Source organism: Myzus persicae, unplaced genomic scaffold (assembly GCF_001856785.1).
Source record: "Myzus persicae strain clone G006 unplaced genomic scaffold, MPER_G0061.0, whole genome shotgun sequence".
Taxonomy (NCBI): Eukaryota; Metazoa; Arthropoda; class Insecta; order Hemiptera; family Aphididae; genus Myzus; species Myzus persicae.
This window is the reverse complement of record NW_019104366.1, coordinates 367,049-388,353: the sequence shown is the minus strand read 5'-3', so window position 1 is coordinate 388,353 and position 21,305 is coordinate 367,049. Positions and strand designations below refer to the sequence as shown.

Sequence of the window (21,305 nt, the reverse complement as noted above, 5' to 3'; positions counted from 1 at the left end):
TCGTGCATAATAGCTGTTGTATTTTTTTTTCTTAGATATTTTTGGCTCTGATGGTCATAATATAGTAGTAATAGTTAAACTCAATAATGTAGGAAAAAATTTATATATGACCAATGTCTAATATGATTCATTTTTTCTTGGAAATCAAGATAAATATACGTATGGCGTACCTAAATATACTTATATACCTAACTCGATTTTAATAGCTATGATTTGTAATGTTACGTAAATGCACGGTTCTCCTTAAGTTATATCACAGAAACTTAAAAATTTATAAAAAAGCACATTTTTTTATAGGTTGGTACTTGGTAGTAAATTATAGTTCATATTTCGATAAAATTAGATTTTAAACAAAAAATAACAATTTCAGTTATAATGACGTAATTTAACAACGAAGGATAAACTAATCACTATTAAATAATTTGAACACCAGATTTCAGGTTTCTAGAGATTGTATATCTGGTAGAAAAGTGAATCTATTTGGTACTTCAGGGGGTCAAGTGTAAAAAATTCTCCACAGTTTTCAAAAGTGGCAGGAAAACAAACAAAAAAAAAATTAAGGAAAAACGGAAATTTTCACTAAAAGCCGGTTTTTGACAACATCGATTTTGGTTTTTGATGTAACTTAAAAAAAAATACAGTAAATACTTGAAATTTTGCACTGAATATTTATATCCTCATTTTCTGCACACCATGAAATTTTCAAAATATTTTGACTCGTGTTGATAGGCATTTAAAATTTTCGATTATTATCATAGTTTTTTTAAAACTAATTTCGATAAAAAAATGTTTGCTTCGTCAAAAAAGTTGAAAATTTAATACAAGTTTCCTCGTAAGTTGTNTTTTGCCTAATGATTTAACACTTCTTAATGATGCAGTTTGTTATGATAAAATTACTTACTGTAATACTGTGTATAATGCAGAACATATTTTAACATGTTATGTAGATAATAATTTGTTAGTTTATAAGTTTAAAAAAATTATATGTTTCAATGAAAAAGTGTTATTTTTTTGTGAATGTTTAAATATATTATCATTTAAAAAACATATAGTCAGTTATATTATTTCTAGAACTGTTACTTCAAATTATGTACTTAAAAATATTAATGAATTTATAGGACCTCCTGTACACTTATATAATTTACCAACCAATGAAACTGTTATTCGGCTTAAACATTTATATTAAATGTATTTGTATTGTATTCTTTTTTATATTAAATGTATTTGTATTGTATTCTTTTTTATATTTTATGTATTTGTATTGTAATTGTTTTTCTGTTAAAAAATGATTTACAATAAGTGTGATTGTTGTACTTAAGTAATTACACATATATGAAATATAATGTAATAACTAATAAAGTTTGTTCAAACAATGAAAAAAAAAGAATTGTTTTTATTAAATAATTAGGTATTAGTATTGAATTACGTACACCAATGATTAAATCCAAAGTAAAGTTGCTTTAAAATAATGCAATTTATCATTATTTTAATACATGCAATTCATTAATTTAAACATATTTACAAGTAAATTCACAGCCAAAGCATTTTTGAAACAACGAGAAAAAGTATTGCTTTTATTAAATAATTTCATTGACTTTAGGTTTATCAATGAATAAACTCAAAGTAAAAGTTCTTTAAAATTATGAAATTTAGCATGGTTTCAATAATTGCAATTCATACAATTTAAGCATGTGCAGAAATAAATTCAAAGTCAATCAATCATTGAAACCAAGAAAAAAGTGTAATTTTAATGAATAGAATGTCATTGAATTTAGTATGTAAATTAGTAAGTTCAATTTATTAATATAATTAAATTGAGTATAAAGTTATCTAGAACAATGAAATTTGGAATTAAATTAATTAAGCACCAAATACTTCAGTTTAATGAAAATTATATTCATGTTTTTATGAACAAATATAATTGGCTCGAAATCATACCCGATTTCCATTAAATTAGTATACGTTTTTCATAGATATTATTACACATTTTTCTGAGTGATATGTTTATTTTATAAATTCATATACCTACTTGATAAAATGTTAAATATATTTTGATTTGCTTTAAGTTGTTTACGGACATTTTCAATTTTCAATGTTTTTAGATTTTTTTACAAATGTCAATTAAATTGTATTTGTTATGTCGAAAAGCTTGACAATTTAATACACGACTGTTGATATATTGTTACATTATCAGTTCAAAAATATTAAATATACGTAGGCACAGTTTTGTTTTTTAAGCATTTAAAGTTTTTAATTTTGACAACATTTATCAAATTGAAAATCATTTTGTAGTTAAATATTTATAGAATATTCAATTTTTATAGGTCAGGATCAAATATTTAAAACAAAGTTGTATACAAGTATATTCTAGTTCTGTAAACAAAAAAACCTAAAATTTGTTAAGCACAATTTTTTTAATAATTTTTTTATTTTACAATGTAGACGAATAATTACATATTAAATAATCAAGAATAATGATATTTAAGTTATTTTCTTATAATTTAACAATATAATTCGTGGGTACTTGAAAATTTAAAAGTATATATATTATTATACACACAATGACTTTTCAAATGATATTTCAGTTAAAAATTCATAAAAGTTTATCTTTTCATCACTAACATAAAAAATTTTAATAGAAGATACCCCTCGAATTGAACCTTTGTTGGTAAATTTGCACAGTTTGAAAACGAATTGAAGCTCAAGCTCTAATAAAAACACCCAAGTGGTTCTTGAATGTTACTTTATCAATCGCTAAACATTAATAGTGTGAGCATTGTCAATGGTTGTACGGCATCTGGAAAAGGACATGAACTGGCATTTATTAGTATTGAAGTGTAAGACAAAAGAGATTTAATACGTTAGGTCATGATTGCAGCTAGTAGTATAATACTATTATATGAATAATATTATTATTATATAATAAATAGCGATATGTTTTAAAAACAATTAGATAATAATCTAATTTATAATTTCCTTATTAATACAAATCATGACAAAAAGGCTAATGTCAGATTGCAGTTTTATGGGGTCGCCTAGGTAAATTTTCAATAACTCATTAATATTATAAATAGAATATAAAATGTACATCCCTCCCTAAAGACAAAAATCTATCAACGCCACAGCCTATAACAATAATCATAACTTGCAAGATATATACAACTGAGTTATATCCATGCAACTATGCATATAAATATATAATATTGTATTTATAATGTTAATAATATGCCTATAGTTATGACCTATAAGTTATGAGTCATGTTTTATAGTTGGTATATAAAAGTATAATAGTTCATACTTTTGGAAATTCTGGTTGACTATTGGGTAATATACATTATAATACAGACATTTTAAATATTTTAAAAACTTGTCACCATTTTTATTAGTCGTTATATTTTTACTTTACGGCCACGATCTCTATGAATTATGATTCACAACGATATTAAATGTGTAATAAACTCACAATATTATTTGAACTTAAATACGATACCTATCACCATTGAAGTAATGAAGTATTGCACATTTCACATTTGTGCCTATACAAACACCTAATAAATAAATAATGACATTTTTTACGTCCTTAAGTTATTTTTCTTTACACCAGTCGTTGAATTATTTATATCGGGTTCGTCGTTTGCTACTTTTATCGATATACATTATACACTAATTCAGTTAGCATTTTATAAATATTAGATATTATTATGCATGTATTATGTAACGTATCGTTTTTAAAGTTTCCAAGCATTTATAATATAAGTATTGCCTCTCCTATAGGCTATAGTCCTATACTTATCGTCTATTATACATTCATATCTGCAGAGTATAACTGGATAAGACTTTAATATATTAAATTTATAATTTATTACTTTTTAAAATATTATATGGACAGTAGTTTAGTGTTCCAACCGACGGTTAGTCGACCTGGGCAACTGCTTCCACTCCCCCTTCATAACATTAACATGCGAAGGTACATCATTTTGAGCTTGTATTTTGTTCAGAAATTATCATGAGTTTGTGGAAATAAACTATTGATATTTATATGCTATTTCCTAATACCAAAACAATATATAACGGATATAATGTATATTTGATATAGACAGACATAAAGACCAAAAGAGTCTCTAAAAAGATTCTAAAAAAAATATAAATAGTTCATGTACTTATATATTTTTATCATTATATATTCATTGTCAAATAGGTAAATTAAATATCAAATAAAGGTTTACTATATGCACTAAAATATGGAATAACTCAGGGATAAAATATTTCAATATTGCATTCTTAAGAGGACGCCACACCCGCATGTGTTGTTTCCGTCTTACTAAAGAACAACATAGCAAAAACTGTTTTGCGCGGGACAACCTTTACTTTCTGTGTTTGTAGTAGTGGCTCCAAAATTTCTGAACATATCGAGTAGAAAATTATCTATGCAACAGTGTGCCTATATTGTAGATAACATAAATACAATAAAAGTTATTTGCTTCTAAACATTTTGTTTTTTTGTTTTTTTCATTTGCTTATAAAAAATGATTGGAAAGTGTAATTAAAAAAAAAGCACGCTGTTGCACAGATTAAAGTTCTTATTTACGTGTTGTGAAAATTTGGTAATTCTACAACAAATATGGTGCGAGAAAAGTTGTCCCGCGCTAAACAGTTTTTGCTATGTTGTACATTTGTAAGACGGAGACAGCACATGCGGGTGTGGCGTCCTCTTAATGAATAATACCAGAAATTTCATTATTTTAATATAATGTTCGCATGTCTGTTTGCTTCTTTAAATTATTTATTTATCGTCCATTGAATACATTTTTGCACTCAGTTTTCATCTAAAAATATTTAATCAACGTATGAAGTTGGAATATAGTTAGGTACTTTTAAATAATAATAATATTGCACATTTGCACCCCTAGCAGGGCCGGATTAAGGTTTTTGCCGCCCATAGGCTGAAATAAATTTACCGCTTAATTTACATAGGTATTGATATTTTACTAATATCTCTACGTAGTTTTTGGGTCACACCAAAAAAAAAAATTGCCGCCCTAGGCTGTAGCCTACACAGCCTAAGCGGTAATACGGCCCTGACCCCTAGGTATATATTATTACCTATATACCATTATAAATTATAATAGTACATCTGTAATGTATACATTATTGAATATTATACTATTTATACGTCATATAAGTAGTGCCAAACTCATAACGCGATCGCTTCACTTCTTAAATTATTTATATGATGGCTGGAAGGTTGTGGTTGGTGGATTGATGGGTGGATGGTAGGATAGCAATTTTAGATTTCGATTCACAAAAAAATTTGTATTTGAACCACTGCGTCATGTAGGTATTAGCCAGTATCTACTAGGTATAGGTACCCATAAATGTGATATAAAATAGTTACCAATACCTTATAACTAAATGCCAAGTAATGGTTTTAGAAAACTATCATATACAAGGAAGTCCCGGATGAACACTGAACAGTGTCCGGCGGAATCGATGTGTAGATATTATTATAAACAGTAGCCGGCGTAGCCGATACAAAATTGGTGGAATCGATATACGCCCCTATTAGAAATACTACCTATGTTTCATAGGTATATGAAAAAAAAGCTGGTGAGTGGATGTCGCTCTGTTGCGAAGTAGGTACAAGTGGGTCACTGTAATGGATGGTGTTAAATTTTAATTCAATGATATAAAATCATTGTTTACAAAAAACGATTCTGAGCGAAGACGCTCTGTCAGCCTATAATGATATTACCTACTTAGTAATTATTTTAGTATATTTTATATGATGTTATTGTGATTAAAGTAGGTAATTTATTTTACTATTAAGCATAAATACTGAGGTACCTAGGTTAAATTAATTTTTGTCAAAAATTTACATTTAAAAAGCCATTGTGTGTATAAAAAATAAAATAATTTAGATAGGTACCCAGGAATAATATTTTTAAATTACAATAAAATAACTTAAATCATTATTCTTGATTATATAATAATATGTAACTTCGTCAAAATTTGAACATGAAATAACTAACAAAAAAAATATTTTATTAACTATACATTTTTTAGATTATTTGTTTATAGAACTAACTACTTGAATGCAACTTTGTTTTTAATATTTGATTCTTAGCTATACAAATTGAACATTTTATAATATTTAACTACAAAATAATTTGTGCATTTTCAATTTGATAAATGTTGTCTGAATTAGAACTTTAAATGCTTAAAAACCCAAATTAAATTGTATTTATAATATTTTTAAACTGTTAGTATAACAATATATCAGGAGTCTTGTATTACATTTTCAATCTTTTTGACAAAACAAATTACAATTAAATTGACATTTGTAAGAAAAAAAAAGAAAAAAATTAAAAATTTCCGTTAACAGCCCAACACAAGTCAAAATATACTTATAAAAGTAAATAAATAGTAAATAAGCATATGGTGTAAATTTCAAGTATATGCAGTTATTCGTTTTTGAATTACAACAAAATAAGAAAATCGCTGTATGAGAAATCGAGTGAATATCTAATGTTGTAAAAATATTTCAACTTCAAAGTTCAAACGCTCATAAAAATTTAATTTGACTTTCCGCTGGAAGTATTTTTTTGATAAAGGTATTCAAACTATTAAGTATCTTATCTAATCTAAGTTATAAAAATGAAGTTTTTTATGAATTTCCAGGTCAAAATAATTTGCAACATTTTTGTGATTTTTACAAATTTTGTCAAAATTCAAAATTCAAACGCTCATAAAAAATTATTGTGGATTTACGCACAACTTTTTTTTAAATTTCTACCAACCACAACTTACTAAGAATCTTGTATTACATTTTCAACTTTTTTGACACAGCGAAATTAGTTTTTCAAAAACTAATATTAGCCGAACATTTCATATGTCTATCAACACGAGTCAAAATATTTTCAAAATTGTATGGTGTGTAGAAAATGAGGATAATATATTCAGTGAAAATTTCATGTATCAACGGTATTTTTTTTTTAGAGGTATATCAAAAACCAAAATCCATATTGTTAAAAATCGGTATTGCATAAAAAATCCTCTTTTTCCTTAATTTTTTGTTTGTTTTTCTGCTGCCTTGAAAAATGTAGGGAATTTTTGGCTTTTTACTCCCTAAAGTACCAACTAGATTCATTTCCCTACCATATAAGACGCTGTTGAAGATAATCGAAGCCTCAAAAGTAATTTTACCAACAAGCGATGAGAAATACAATAAAAAACACTCATCATTGTAAAATCAATGAATGCATCGGCCATCGCTCCGTTCAGAATCTAAAATATGTAGACAATCTAAATATAAGACTAATTTAATGATTTCGTACATTTGCTCATAATAAATAAATTCTTACAATTTTCAGTATCAACATATAATATAATATACGTTATACATTTATACGATAAACCTTTATAATTTATACTGTTTATTAAAAATGTGAAATGGGTTTTGTATTGTTGCCTGTTGGTATGTTTATGCCTAATGCCTTTTTTATGATCGACGGACTTCACCAGTGTGTTGAAAATTCATCTAATAATTTGAACTATAAAAAAATGTCTGAGTTCTCTCACTCGTATAATAACATGTGTCCTATAGTATTATCTAAAGTAGATATACACTTTAATTTTGAATTTGAAAATGAGGGTGAACATGCTTGGTGAATCATCCTGTTTATTATGGATTCTAAAATTGTTTGTTTATTACAATGTCATACCATACTATATAGGTTGAGCCGTTGATATGAGAACTATTATCAATAACATTTTACAACAAAAAATAAAATCACGAGTGAAACAACAAATTACTACTAATAATCATGAAGTCGACGAAAGTGCCATTTTCGTACAAACAGGCCAAACCACTGGACCTGTCGTTCGAAAACCTGAAATCGCTGGAGCCTACCTCGCTGCGCGTGTTCTCCACGGGCTTCGTCAGTTCGTACCGGATGTTGGGCGTGCCGGCCCAGCGCAATGGCCGATACAAGACGGCTTCGTTGTTACTGAGCCACAACCGGTTGACCGGCGACCTAAAAGACATCCAGCTACTGGTAGACAAGCTGTTCCAGCAACCGAATGCACTTTGCTGGCTAGACCTGTCCCACAACCAGTTGACCGACGTATCAGACGTGCTGCTCGGGTTCCCAAATCTGAGTACGTTGTACTTGCACCACAACCGATTGGCCACCCTGTGCGCCGTGGCCAGGATCGACCGGCTGCCACGACTCAGGTCTTTGACGCTGCAGAACAACCCGGTGGCCGAGCACTACGGTTACCGGACTGCGGTCTTGTCCATGTTGAAGCGGATCACCCGACTCGACTTTGTCAGCGTGACGGACAGTGAGAGGCGCCTGTTGCCACCCATAGCTTTAGAAAGTTTCATCAAGAATTATTTAATGCGCCAGAAATGATAGACTGTTGAAAACGATCGCGTGTTAACGGGTCGGCCATGGACAATTAAAAGCTCGGAGCCGTTTAGTGAAGACGATACCTACAATAATAATAATATTATTATCATGGAGCTGTGGAGAGACGCGCAATGTTACAGGTCGCGGCCATATATTATTATAATATACACTAACGAGATAACATAATATAACACTATATTACAGTCCTGCTTTGTAAAATCGTGTTGTAACGAGAATAATTAAAAATTCATATCGTGACTGTCAATAATAAATTAATTAACATGTACGTACCATATCCTTTAAAAATAACTATAAATAACGATAATAACAACGAGTCATTTTTTTTTGTGGTATCGTCGACATTTTCGGGACTGCTTGCGAATTAAAATGGTTATTAATTTGATACCGATCATGAAATATGTTAGAATCACAATTTATCGACCCCATTTGCATATTAGTTATTACTTATCACTTATTACAGTATATTACTCGTATGTCCCCCGGTCTGGTACAAAAAAAAATCCCATTGGTATAATATTATTATTGTTAACAATTTTTATTACTTCTTCTATTTAGAACACTTTTGTAATCAACATGCTTAGCTCAACTTTAAGTACTTAACTATACAGAGCCCGTTTTTAATGCAAAACGCATTATTTTTGGGAAGTCCCCGAAAATGCTTTTCAAGTACAAAATCCGTTTTATAACATCAAAGAATTGAAAACTCAAACTTTTATCTTGCATTTTCATCAGTTTTGGTGTTTTTTACAATTTGTAAATAACAAACAATTAATATCGTGTCTAATAAATTTTAATTTTAAAAACATTTATCACCTGTTTATTATGGTGATTGGTGAGCAACCAATAGTCAAAAATGGAGTTTTAAAAGTTTAGGTTGTGGTGTTATAGTGATATTTTTTCAATAATCGTGGGTCGAATGTATCCCAGTCCGCCCCTGTGGTCTGTAGGTAAGTGCGAATGGATAAAATAATTCGCGGATCATCTCGGCGGTGTCCACGACGCCATCTAGCGGTCGGACGTATTCCGATTGATTATTATATATTATACTCTTCGGCCGTGTGCCGCGTCGCCGCTTTATTCACTACAAATGCGTTCTACATGCAAGCAGGCGCTCGGAGTCGACCGCCCGCTTGTCACGAGTGCCGCGCTGTGTAGTCAGCACTCGGGTGGGCAGCAGTCGTAGACGGCAAGTCCGTACATGGTGTCGTCGGGCAGGCGCTTGAGGCGAACGGTAGCGAGACAACAGCAATAATAGTAATAATATTTACCGCAGATCGATAAAAGTTTTCGTGTTTTCATTTTATTGTTGCTTGTCGTCAGAAACATTGCACCGCAATCCGTACTTGTAACCGCACAGGTAGTTACAATACCTGCACCGTGCATTCGGTGTACGATATTAATAGTATACAGAAGTGAGTTGAATAATTTTTTATAATATAAATATATAATATATAGGTAGGTACTTTTTTTATTGTGTATACAGGTGCGTAATTATTGTTATTAATTGTACACGGATGAAGTGTCTTTATAAATACGCTCCTGTTTCCCGCCTAATTATAAATTATAATATGTATGATGAGTATAATATTATAATTTGTAGTGTCAAGTATGGTTTTATAATTTGGTGCCCCTATTATTTTATGATTATGATATAATTTATACAATCACACGTATCTACCTACATACTGTGTATAATGTGATGAACACAATCAAAAGATCATAAATTACGTTGTCACTTGTCAACTAGACTAATTTTTTGATACTTAAAATTAACTATATGCCATACCATTATTAAAATTTACAATAAAGTTTAAAATTAATAAAAAAAACACTGGTTATGTTACTTTATCGCTCTACAATGAGAAAAATTATTGCATACATATCATATGTAATAGAAAAATTCATAACAGAACATTGCGTATTTATAGGTTTGTAGCTTATATGTATAATTTAGTGCATTTGATATACGTATTTTATAATAATATGCTTCATGATTTATGAATATAGTATAATATTATCTTACTATTAATTTGATGACTTTTAAATAAGCATACTTAACTAATAAGTACGTAATTTTTTTTCGTAGCTAAACAATAAACACCCTATCTCTTTAAACATTTTAAAATCTCTATGATATGATTAAGAACTATTTTTCTTATTTTTAATAATGTATATTTTGAAAATTGGTAATATATATACTTTTAGAAAGTAGTTATTTTGGTTTAGAAAGTATAAATACCTAGTAGGTGCCTATGTAAAATTATCAGTGCATGACACGATGAAGTCTTAGTAATTGATACGAAAATCTTGGTGAAGGGCACATATTGTATTATTATTTTTGTTTGTATATTTAACATTCTAAAATAAATGTTGACGTTGAATCTTTGTTTGTAACAATTTTTAGTTTTTGCTTACTTTTTGAAATTTCATAGTACCTAATATTTTACCTAAAAATGAAACTATGTATAGTAAGAGGTAATGGTTTATTTTATTTTTATTTATAAAAAGTTGAGTGTTGATAAAACTTAATTTAAATTAAATATAAGATTAGGTATCTTATAATATATATATCTTGTAATATTTAATTGAACTTTTTGATGGGTACCTACAATTAAAAACCAGTAATGCCATCCAAGTATTTATTGCGAGGTACTATTAAATAATAATTGACTCGTCATTTATTTCCAATGATTGGCTTTAAGTACTTAATACTGTAATAGGTATACATTTTTAAACTTTAACACAAAACAATAAGTAAAGTTTTCAAAAACTGCAAAACTTTTGGACTTGGTTTTGCGATGTAATATTAAAACATCCTAGAACGCAAAAAAAAAATGTCCAGGGTAATGTTCTGAATATTATTTCAAAAAAGTGTTCTAAGTGTTAAATTACGTTTACCGGTATTCTGTAAGTAGCAGGCTAGTTTTTCATATTATTGCAGTCAAACTGTTTGCAGGCCATTTTAAAATCATTACCCGGTCAGAATATGATCAATATACCTAGTTATAATATATCAGTTCTACATTAATATTATAGAAAGTACACTCTGAAAAAAAAAACAATAATATAACAAAAAATACGGACTTAATATCAAATCGCCGGTGGTATTATATTATTTTGACAGGAAAAATAAGGTGTTTACTGCAAAAAATATGTGTTAATACATTTTATATAGGAGACAAATTACGTGAATCTACAGTGGTAATATTATTTTAGACCCAATGTTGTATTACTAGATCATCGGAGTAAATCGTATACATAGTTAAATCATCATAATTATATATAATTTATAAATTTGAATAGAAAAAACTAAAAAGAGAGATAGCCAGATAGGAGAACCTTGACAATGTAAAAGCAATTAGGAAATATTGGTAATATTTGAATAGTTTATTTATTAACACTTTCAGTACATTGAATACCTTAAGTTAGTAGATAGTAGTTACCTGTACAGTTACATTTTTAATTCTAGTTAAATTTTTATTTGTGTCGTCCACAGATGGGCCTGATTATTGCTCGGTTTTTTTGATTGATTTATTCACACTTACCTAATTAATAATATCTTTAATTTGAGATATTTTACAATTGATAGGTACTTTGCTTATGTTTTTTAAATTATGGCTCTTTGTATACTTATCGTACTTTTTAAAATGTTGGGTGTATTTTTTAAGGTATGTATAAGTACTTCTAATTCTCTATTTATAATAGTTATTCACAGACCTAAGACATTTTCTATTATAATAATTTAAGACATTTGGACAAGTTGTTTTCGTTTAAAGATTAAAGGCAATAGATGTATTATGTATAATGTATACACATAATACATACAGGTACCTATATTGAAACCAGCAGATTAGTTGACCTGTAATGGTAAGTCACTCACTATAGTTCAGTCCTTCAGTGTTCATGTTGTATTAGTAATGAAGTAGGTACCTATAGAGAATAGAAAATAATTTAGCTGGGTAACGTGTGTAAACTGACCATTTTTAGTTTAGAAGGTTAAGTTCAGACATTTAGTGAACTAAGTCCATTAAATTTGATTTATCCAATTTAGTGACGCCTCCCAACCAATGTACCATCTAGAACTAAAATTGTCAGTTAAGCGGGAATGAACGCAGTTTTTTAGTCCAGTGTGACTACCGTTGCTCACGATGTTCTCTAATTTACGAATGCCCGGACACTTTAAGCCACTGCGGTTACTACACAAATATTTAAATTACGTGCTATCATAATGTCCATAAAACACTGTATAGTTCACAGGAATACATTTGAGGAGAATAAAAAAAATTACCAATTGCCAATCACGACTCTTAGATTTAAAAATTATTATTAAACATTAAAATTGCAATAATGGTTTTTTTCTTTTTTTCTTTAATATAAATAAGAACGAATAAGTACGTATATTACGAGTATATAAAGATGTTATACCTAATGCAAAGAGGTTATTTATATATTTTTTAAATGAATATTGATTATATAAAAAGAAATTCAAAAGATAGTTGAAGATATAGTTATAAATTATAATAATATTAAAGTAATTGTTTTATGTGTATAATAGACAGTGTTGTACAAAGATAACCAAACAATTATCTAGACAAGATAACAGATAATCCCTTGGAAAATTATGTAGATAAGATAATAAATAAGCTCAAAATATTTGTCTAGATCAAAAACAGATCATTAGAAAAAGTTTCATAATTTAAAGCTTGCATTAATTATAAAATGGAAATTTTGTTATAAATACAATTATATAAAGTATTAGATCATGTCATAATGATTTATTTTCTTTAAAATTATCTTTATTTATTTTACTAATTTGTAATACATAAAAAAGTACAATCTCCTTTTGCTTTTTGCTTAGTATCAATTATAATTTTTAAACATAAACAATGTATAATAAAAACTATTTCATTTATTTAAGATATTGTGATTTTAATCAGTTTATACTACCTTATATTAAAATTCAAAATGGTAAGGTTATACAATCTAGATGTCTAATTATAATTTATAGTATTGTACTGAATAAAACATCTGCACAAACATTATTACCAGTTACCACCAGCAACATTTAAATATTTTTATTTAATTTAGAGCAATAACACTCATTAACTTAAATTAACCTTCTTAAGAAGCTTTTCAAAGTTGCCAGTGTATCGTATATTCGTATCACTATATTTGTTTTTTACCTACAATATTATAATACGATAATAAGTATTCCTTAATCAATAGAATATATTTATAAAAATAATATTTACCAGCTATACAACAACATCTTTGAAATACCTAGGTAAGAAATATAGTTAAAAGTTTGTAACTTATAACACGGTAATTGTATGATTTTAATTTTAACAAAAATTACCTATAATTTTATAAATCTATTATATTCTCGTGATGAACAATGAACTACAATAATAATCTTGAGCGTACAAACACCCAAGTTATACAGCGTGTGTGACAGAAACAACAAATTTATTATACATAACTATAAATTAAATGCGGCGCGGCCGTAGAATGAGTTGTAGTTGTGTGACCAATGGCTACACGGGCAACGCTCGTTACATACTATGAGACACTCAACCTGAAGGTATTAACAAATAGAACTGGAAAGTTAAATCGAATAAAAAAAAGCAATAACAAAATTAAAAATAAAATTCTCATAAATAAATAATTATTTATCTCAACCATTTTATTTAAATAGATAAGATAATAATATAATTACAATTATTTTTATTTTTATCTAAATAGTGTACAACACTGGTTATTGAGCTGTAGACGAAACCACACTCACATTACTTCCCTTAGTACTCAGAGTGTTTGTTAGGTATGCTAGCCTTTAGATATTACAGGTGCCTATAAAGGGAATGAAAATTCCAAAAATATTATCACAGTAATGTCTAAAAACCATAAAAAAGTAATTTATAAAATATTATTGATGTTACATAAACATCACATTCCAATTTTATTAAAAATCTGTAAAATATAAAGATAAGGTGTAAATAATATATATTATATGAGATGAAAATGCACACCCTTCGACCCTTGCGCACTCAAAAATTACACCCCTGATAAAACTCTTGATTGGTCTAGATAGCCGCCCTATTTTTTTCTCCGGGTAGTAAACTCATTAAAAAAAATCTATTCTGTTTTGATATGTGCATAAGGGGAAAAATTTGTATACAAAGGGAGTAAATGTCAAAATATGGCTGGTGACTGCGTAAGGGGATCTCGTCGTACTTATAATTGGGATCTGTGTATATACTAGCCGTAGAACAACCGTTCTTTTGTTCGAAGCCTTATTATACTAAAAGGGCTTCAGAATAACAATTTATGAAAACTCAATTTGTGCCTGCAGATGGATTGTTTCCCAGACCATCCATGAGTTATGGCCGACGTATAGATATATTGAAGCATATTATTATATAATTTATATACAAACCAAGAAGTTACCGGCATTGTTTTAAACATTTATTCCAAATTGTAATTTAGGTATGGAGTACAATATTTTATAAAATCAATGATATACTAAATAATTTAACAGTTTTACTTTTGGAAACCAATATTCAGTTATTTGTATGATGACATATTTTTTTAGTGAGAAGTTGTCGTATATAGAGGTAGGAAGGTGGATGTATTATTTTTACCCTGGGACCATTTCCATAGTTACCTACTTAAAAAATTTAATTAAAATCATACTTACAATGTACTTATGCTAAGTTTATCTGAATTACAAAGTTTTAACTGCAGATAACATAAGCATATTATTTGTATTTCTATCACATATTATTGTTTAATAAAATTAAGTACCGACATACCTATTTCAAAAAATATGATTGATAACACCGAGTATACTCCTACCTCTATAATTCATTTATCTACCTACAAAAGTATTAGTAGGAACTTATCTAAAAGTAAAGTTTGGTGTATATAATTATTAAGCATCGGTACCGGTATGCATTATAATTTTTAATGTGACTAAAGAAAATTATGTACCTATGTACCTAATTAAAAAATTTATCAAGTTAATACAAAATTAATAATAAATACCAATACTATTATTTTTACAGGAAAAATTATCAGCTATTATAGTACTGTACCATGAATAAGAAGATATTTTAGAAGTTCCTACAAGTTATGTTTTTTATTTAATCTCCATCTGTATTTTTATAAAATGTAAGTACCAACATCCTGAATATTTGATATTTTTACTCAAGTATAAAAATATATTAATATAACATTATTATATGTTTTTCACCTTAATGTTTTTCAGCATAATTAAGATGCAAGAACCTCCAACTGATTGGCTTATGATCATTGCAATATGTTTCATAACTAGTTGCGTATTAATTGGTGTACTGTGTGTTGTTTGTTGCTTTTGGTCAAAATGCTTATTATTCAATTGTTGCCGACCAAACTATAACAACACATTTATTATATCTTATGGTAAATATTATATACATATAGATATAGTAAGTTCGTGAAAATTCAAACCTTGATAGCTTGAACATCTTTAAAACTTTAATTTTTTGCTTGCCCCTAGATGTGTTTTTTATAAGTCAAATTTATTTTTATTTATTTCGAGATTCGAGTTACCGAGACTCAGCTGTACTTTCGAAAAAAAAATGATATTCTCAATTAAAATGTATTAATTTAAGAATTACTAGGTATTGATAGTAGGCTAATGATAATATTGATGGGGGTAAATGCGGCACACTTTTTAAATGATCCCCTTTTTTCGTATTCATTAAAATAAAATATCATAGAATATGTAAATATAAAATGTTTAATATCATACTGCAAATATTTTATAGCATTAGAAATATGTCAAAATTGCGCTAAAAATATGATAAAATTGCAATATAAAATCATGCAGCATCATATAAAATATATAATTGTTAATTACTTATTCAAATAACATGATAGACAATTATAAATAGTATTAAAAAGACATGTTATAAAAAAAATACTACAAAATTTAAATGCATTATTTTTCTGAATTTAAATGAATATAAATAAACATTTCTAAAAATTAAATAGGAAGACTGTAATTAGTATGGTTCGTGTACATATTTGAGCAGATTTGATTTGCCTGATATCAATAAAAAGTTGCATTAAGTTTTTTTTAGTTTGTATTTATATTCTTTAATATAGCATGAAACGTCATTGATATTATTATCTTCATTTAGTTTATGTAAATTTATTATTTAATTATTCTAATTGTTTAAGTAATATCGGTGAACCTAGTTGGGGTAACTAAAATTTGTTATTCTGCCTAAGAAGAATACTTCGGTATTATTTTAATGTTTGGGTTCGTCCTAATAAAACAAAAATTTTCCTGTTCAGCCATCGCAAGCAAATAATTATTTTTATCTACCGATTCGAAACTTTTGTTTATGCATTAATTTATTACCTTAATATTTGAATAACTGTTTCCAGACAAACCAGAAGAAGCATTGAACTTACCACCAGAAGACACAAATAACAGTACTTGTTACTCACCCGTACGAATGAAAAAAATAAAAACATATGATTATTAAATTTTAAAGATTTTTAAGGTAAATATAACAGTTTTGATGCCGATATTCAAAATGATATAATGTATTATTACTTTAAGTTTACACCTACTTGTGTTTATTGTTTAATAATTAATATCCCAATTTATTGTATAGTATAATTATAACATATTTAATCAAATTTGTTTTTAAATGTACATTTGCAGTAAGATATATGCTTGTGTTGCTTACATGTGCGACTACAAAAAAAAAATTGTCAAAATGCAACGAATGTTCCTGATCTCAGTATTACATAGTACACATACAAATAAATAATAATAATAAGACACGTGAGTTATGTTTTGATTTAAATATAAAATAGGAATTTCATATTAGGTTAGATAACCTACATTTGTAACCCAAACTTGAGACATTAAAATTTTAAATGTCTCTACTTATAGTTTATAATGTACCAAGTTGACTATACTAAGTATACTAAGACTAATACATCGTCTTTAGGTTTTTATCAAACCTAATAGATTGGACATTGGGCATTTGCAGGATGTGTTAGCTGTGAGTACTTAATGCACCTGCTCTATCGTCCGACTATCCGAGCTGAGGGGTATTGTCCATTTGTGCCAAAAAAAAATTAACTCGTTATGGGTCCAGCCAATTCGCTCCAAATTTATCTGCTTACATAAACATTTTATAATAACTACTTGGTTTAATTCACATATTTTAAAGATTCAACACATTCGTTCAAATTCGAATTTAAACAAATCAAAAAAAAAACAAGGGTATTCAATTTCACTTGAAAATAGTTTTTTTTTCAAATTAATGTCATATTGGTATACTATATTTTTTAAGTAACTATCAATAATACACATTTTTTTAAAATTGTACTCAATTGTAGACTATAATAATAGTTATTAATTAACTAGTTACACATTTTTTTACAAATTATAATCAACTAATCAACTAATATATTTTTTTCCCAATGTCGGGTGAGAAGGCTAATATATTTATTATATAGGTACAACGAAATATTTTCTGACCCCGGAACCGGACATAGCCCCATCCCATTGGAATTATTGAATTGCGTTCCTTTACTAATACGGACACGGACAAGTTTAGGTAGTCCAGTGAGCTTAAATACCTCTTAATAACGGACAGTTATACCGAGAAACAAAAACCTACTCGAATTGTTCATATATATTAGGTATACATTTTTATAGTGTACATGCAATTTTTATATTTCTGATAAAAACATTTGTCTTTATGATTTAATGAATACGATCAGGTACCTATTATGTGGCTATGTACAATCAATAAACCTAAGTGAATGATAGATAGTGACGAAAAGACACATTACATGAATTTCCAACTTGACGTGTACCGTATCTACTCCGGTATCTACCGTTAGAATCATATACTTAATAATAACCTTACCTACCTAATAAATCTTAAATAAAATGTTTTTTAAAGTCAGTAAAACTTAAATTTTTATTTTTATACATTTTTCCCATTAGCGGACACCTTTCAATAGCGGACGATTTGTATGGTCCTATGAGTGTAAGCTATTTAGAGGTTTTTCTGTAATATTTTTTGTTTAAAATTATTTTTGGTTATAGAATAGATAGTACCTATTGTGTTCTTAATTATTTTACAGTTTTGTGTTTTTATTTATTACTAATTTTCAGTATTGCACTTGACTAATGAGCTTACAATAGTATTTCTATAAAAAAAATTATAGTAAACTATTTAAATTAAAAATTGAAAAAAATAAGTATAGATATATTGTAATTAATTAAGACACTATATAATCATAAATCGTAATGGACTACAGATATAATTATTACATTTATATATAGTTGTCAATTGGTTAACTATGTACTTGGTTATTTCTTAAAATCTCTACATTTACATCGCTGTCCTTAATAATATTTATCAAAATTTGTGTCACGTGGAAAACACTCGCTACCCGAATTTTTTTATGAATAATAACGTCATAAAGTAACAGGTGATGAGTATTCTAGTCCTACAAAAACTAGAAAAAAAAATAAGTGCCCCCCCCCCTCAGAAAATTGTTCTGGCTACGGCACTGGTTAGAATAGTTAGTGAATGTATAATACCAACTATTCATGGTTTGATTTTTTTTTCAGGATTCAGAAACCGACTACAATATTTCATTTATTCAAAAACAAACAATATTAAAACAATCGATTAATGTATTGATCAACTGACTACTATGAAGATCTCAATAATAAATAAAATTGTTATTTCTTAGGTAGGTATTGGTGTATGTTGTATTATACTAGGTACCTACAACCTACCTACGTATCAATTATATTAAATATTTAAATAATAATTAGCCAATATTATATAGGTTTTCGATGGAAGATCAAATGTGTGGATGAGGGGTTTCGATCCTTCCATGACCCTTTTTTCAATATTTATGATCTTATAACGATTAATTATATTATTAATGATCCAATAGTGCTTATTAATCTCTTCTCTTCAATCTTGAAAAAATCCATTTGATCTATATTACGTAATGCATACTAAAAAGCCTGAAGGTTAAAAGGTAGAAATTATTAGAAAAAGTTAAAGAGTAATATTTTTAATCATATAGGTAATATTATATTTTTAATAATATTATTTAATTACCCGTACCTATTGGCTATGAATTATAATAAAAACAGAATCCGTCTTAATACCTATATACTAACTTTTACATTTATTTGTGGTCAATTATTAAATTAGTATTTATCTAGTTTTGTCTATTTATTAACATTTATTAGTTAGTGCCAGGTTTTCTTTAATTACACAAATTACAAATTAAATTTACTTTATTTTTAAATAGCTATGTATCTTAGAGCAGACTCCATTTATGATATTAAATTATATTTACATATTTACTTAATAAAAAAATTAATTTATATTACTACCTAAGAAAGTATCTTGTGTTTGCCAACTACTGTTTTATGAAATAATGCTATTTTTAAAAACTATATTAAATTTATATCATTTATTTTACATGCGCCTGCGCCTACCTAAATAATAATGTATATTCTGAATAATTGGCGTACATAATCAAATAATATGTATAATATTTCAGGAATTTTCCCAAAGGGTACCTACGCATTTATATTTAATTATTTCTATATGTTATTGTGCTGTATTTTATACTCTTAATGATTTTGCTTCTGTTCAAAAAAAATTTTATATCTTAAAATTAAACTGTTTATGTTGGATGTTTTACAATAAATGCGTGATATACCAAGGTTGTTGTTTATTATTTATTATAATATGTTAAGACCAGTTGGACCATGCGCAGTACTACGTAAAATTATGAAAATTCATTGAGGGATTATTTTCTACGTCCTGTAGTTGTTTTTAGGTGTTATATTAGCAAAAATGTGATTGTTTGATGCGTATCCATTAGTCGCTACGGTTGACCTTATAATTATATATATATACTTTATAACCTATCCTTGGTAATCAATTCTTAATCATGTTAAAGGGACCATTAGCTCACTATTGACTCGCTGTATATATATAGAGTAATTATTGTTCATGCAACCCTGAATTAAAGTTATTATTATTGGCATAAATACAAATTTTAAATTATAAAATTGCCTTACCCGTGCATATTAATTGCAGTAACTGAAATAACGAAATTACACTATTTTCACACAGACTACTACTTATTCACAGATGCGAGATGGCTATATGTGATAAGAGACATAGAAGTCTGACAGCATAGAACTTTGTGATTTAAATTGTTACACCTACTTGAATCTCAGAAATACATTTATCTACAGTAATATACAGATACAGTAGGACTGTCTTAAAAATAATTTTAGTCAGTAGGTATAACTTGATGCTTGATTTATGGACTTGGGGAAATCTAGGTACCACTACAACATTGGTAGAATTGTATTATTAAAAATATGTATAAATTTGAAATCGATGATAAATCATTTCGTTACAAAACGACCTGATAATAAGTGGATCTTGGTTAACCGGAAAACATGAAATATGAATCTCAATTTCCGAAGGGAAGTGCCATAAATTACGCGTGTTCATAATACCTACTCACATGTCTGTATCAAATTTCCAATCCATATAAGTCAACATAATATAAAAAATACGCTGTAGCATATCCAACACAATTTTGAAAAGCTCGAATTTAGAAATTAAAATATAATGAATTTAGGGCAGGGGACTTGTAGCTCCAAAAAATCACCAAATATGCACTAAAATGTACAAAATATGCATTAAAAACTAAGATATCATACATATCTGTAATCTGTACATAAATAGAATTAATAACCGAAAAATTAATCTAATCGACAAAGTGTTTTTAGGAAAAACATGCGTGTGG

At 27.8% G+C, this 21,305-nt stretch overlaps 2 protein-coding genes across 2 annotated transcripts; both read left to right on the top strand.

Moving 5' to 3' along the window:
* The first annotated feature begins 7,823 nt into the window (after window positions 1-7,823).
* On the top strand, window positions 7,824-8,414 carry LOC111041527 (leucine-rich repeat-containing protein 51-like). The gene has a single exon (XM_022325809.1). It carries the CDS (start codon window positions 7,824-7,826, stop codon window positions 8,412-8,414), a length of 591 nt encoding a protein of 196 aa, XP_022181501.1.
* A 1,183-nt stretch (window positions 8,415-9,597) lies between these two features.
* Window positions 9,598-19,113, top strand: LOC111041542. The gene is made up of 6 exons (XM_022325836.1): window positions 9,598-9,844; window positions 15,494-15,599; window positions 15,697-15,869; window positions 16,863-16,981; window positions 17,146-17,268; window positions 19,081-19,113. The coding sequence occupies exons 3-4, from the start codon at window positions 15,707-15,709 to the stop codon at window positions 16,961-16,963; spliced, it is 264 nt and encodes an 87-aa protein (XP_022181528.1). The 5' UTR covers window positions 9,598-9,844; window positions 15,494-15,599; window positions 15,697-15,706; the 3' UTR covers window positions 16,964-16,981; window positions 17,146-17,268; window positions 19,081-19,113.
* Window positions 19,114-21,305: the final 2,192 nt, after the last annotated feature.

Excerpts from the sequence above, each read along its gene's own strand:
- LOC111041527 (XM_022325809.1), top strand. The coding sequence starts at position 7,824 with ATGAAGTCGACGAAAGTGCCATTTTCGTACAAACAGGCCAAACCACTG.
- LOC111041542 (XM_022325836.1), top strand. The coding sequence starts at position 15,707 with ATGCAAGAACCTCCAACTGATTGGCTTATGATCATTGCAATATGTTTC. Across the intron at positions 15,870-16,862 it reads CACATTTATTATATCTTATG|ACAAACCAGAAGAAGCATTG; the intron begins GTAAATATTATA and ends AACTGTTTCCAG.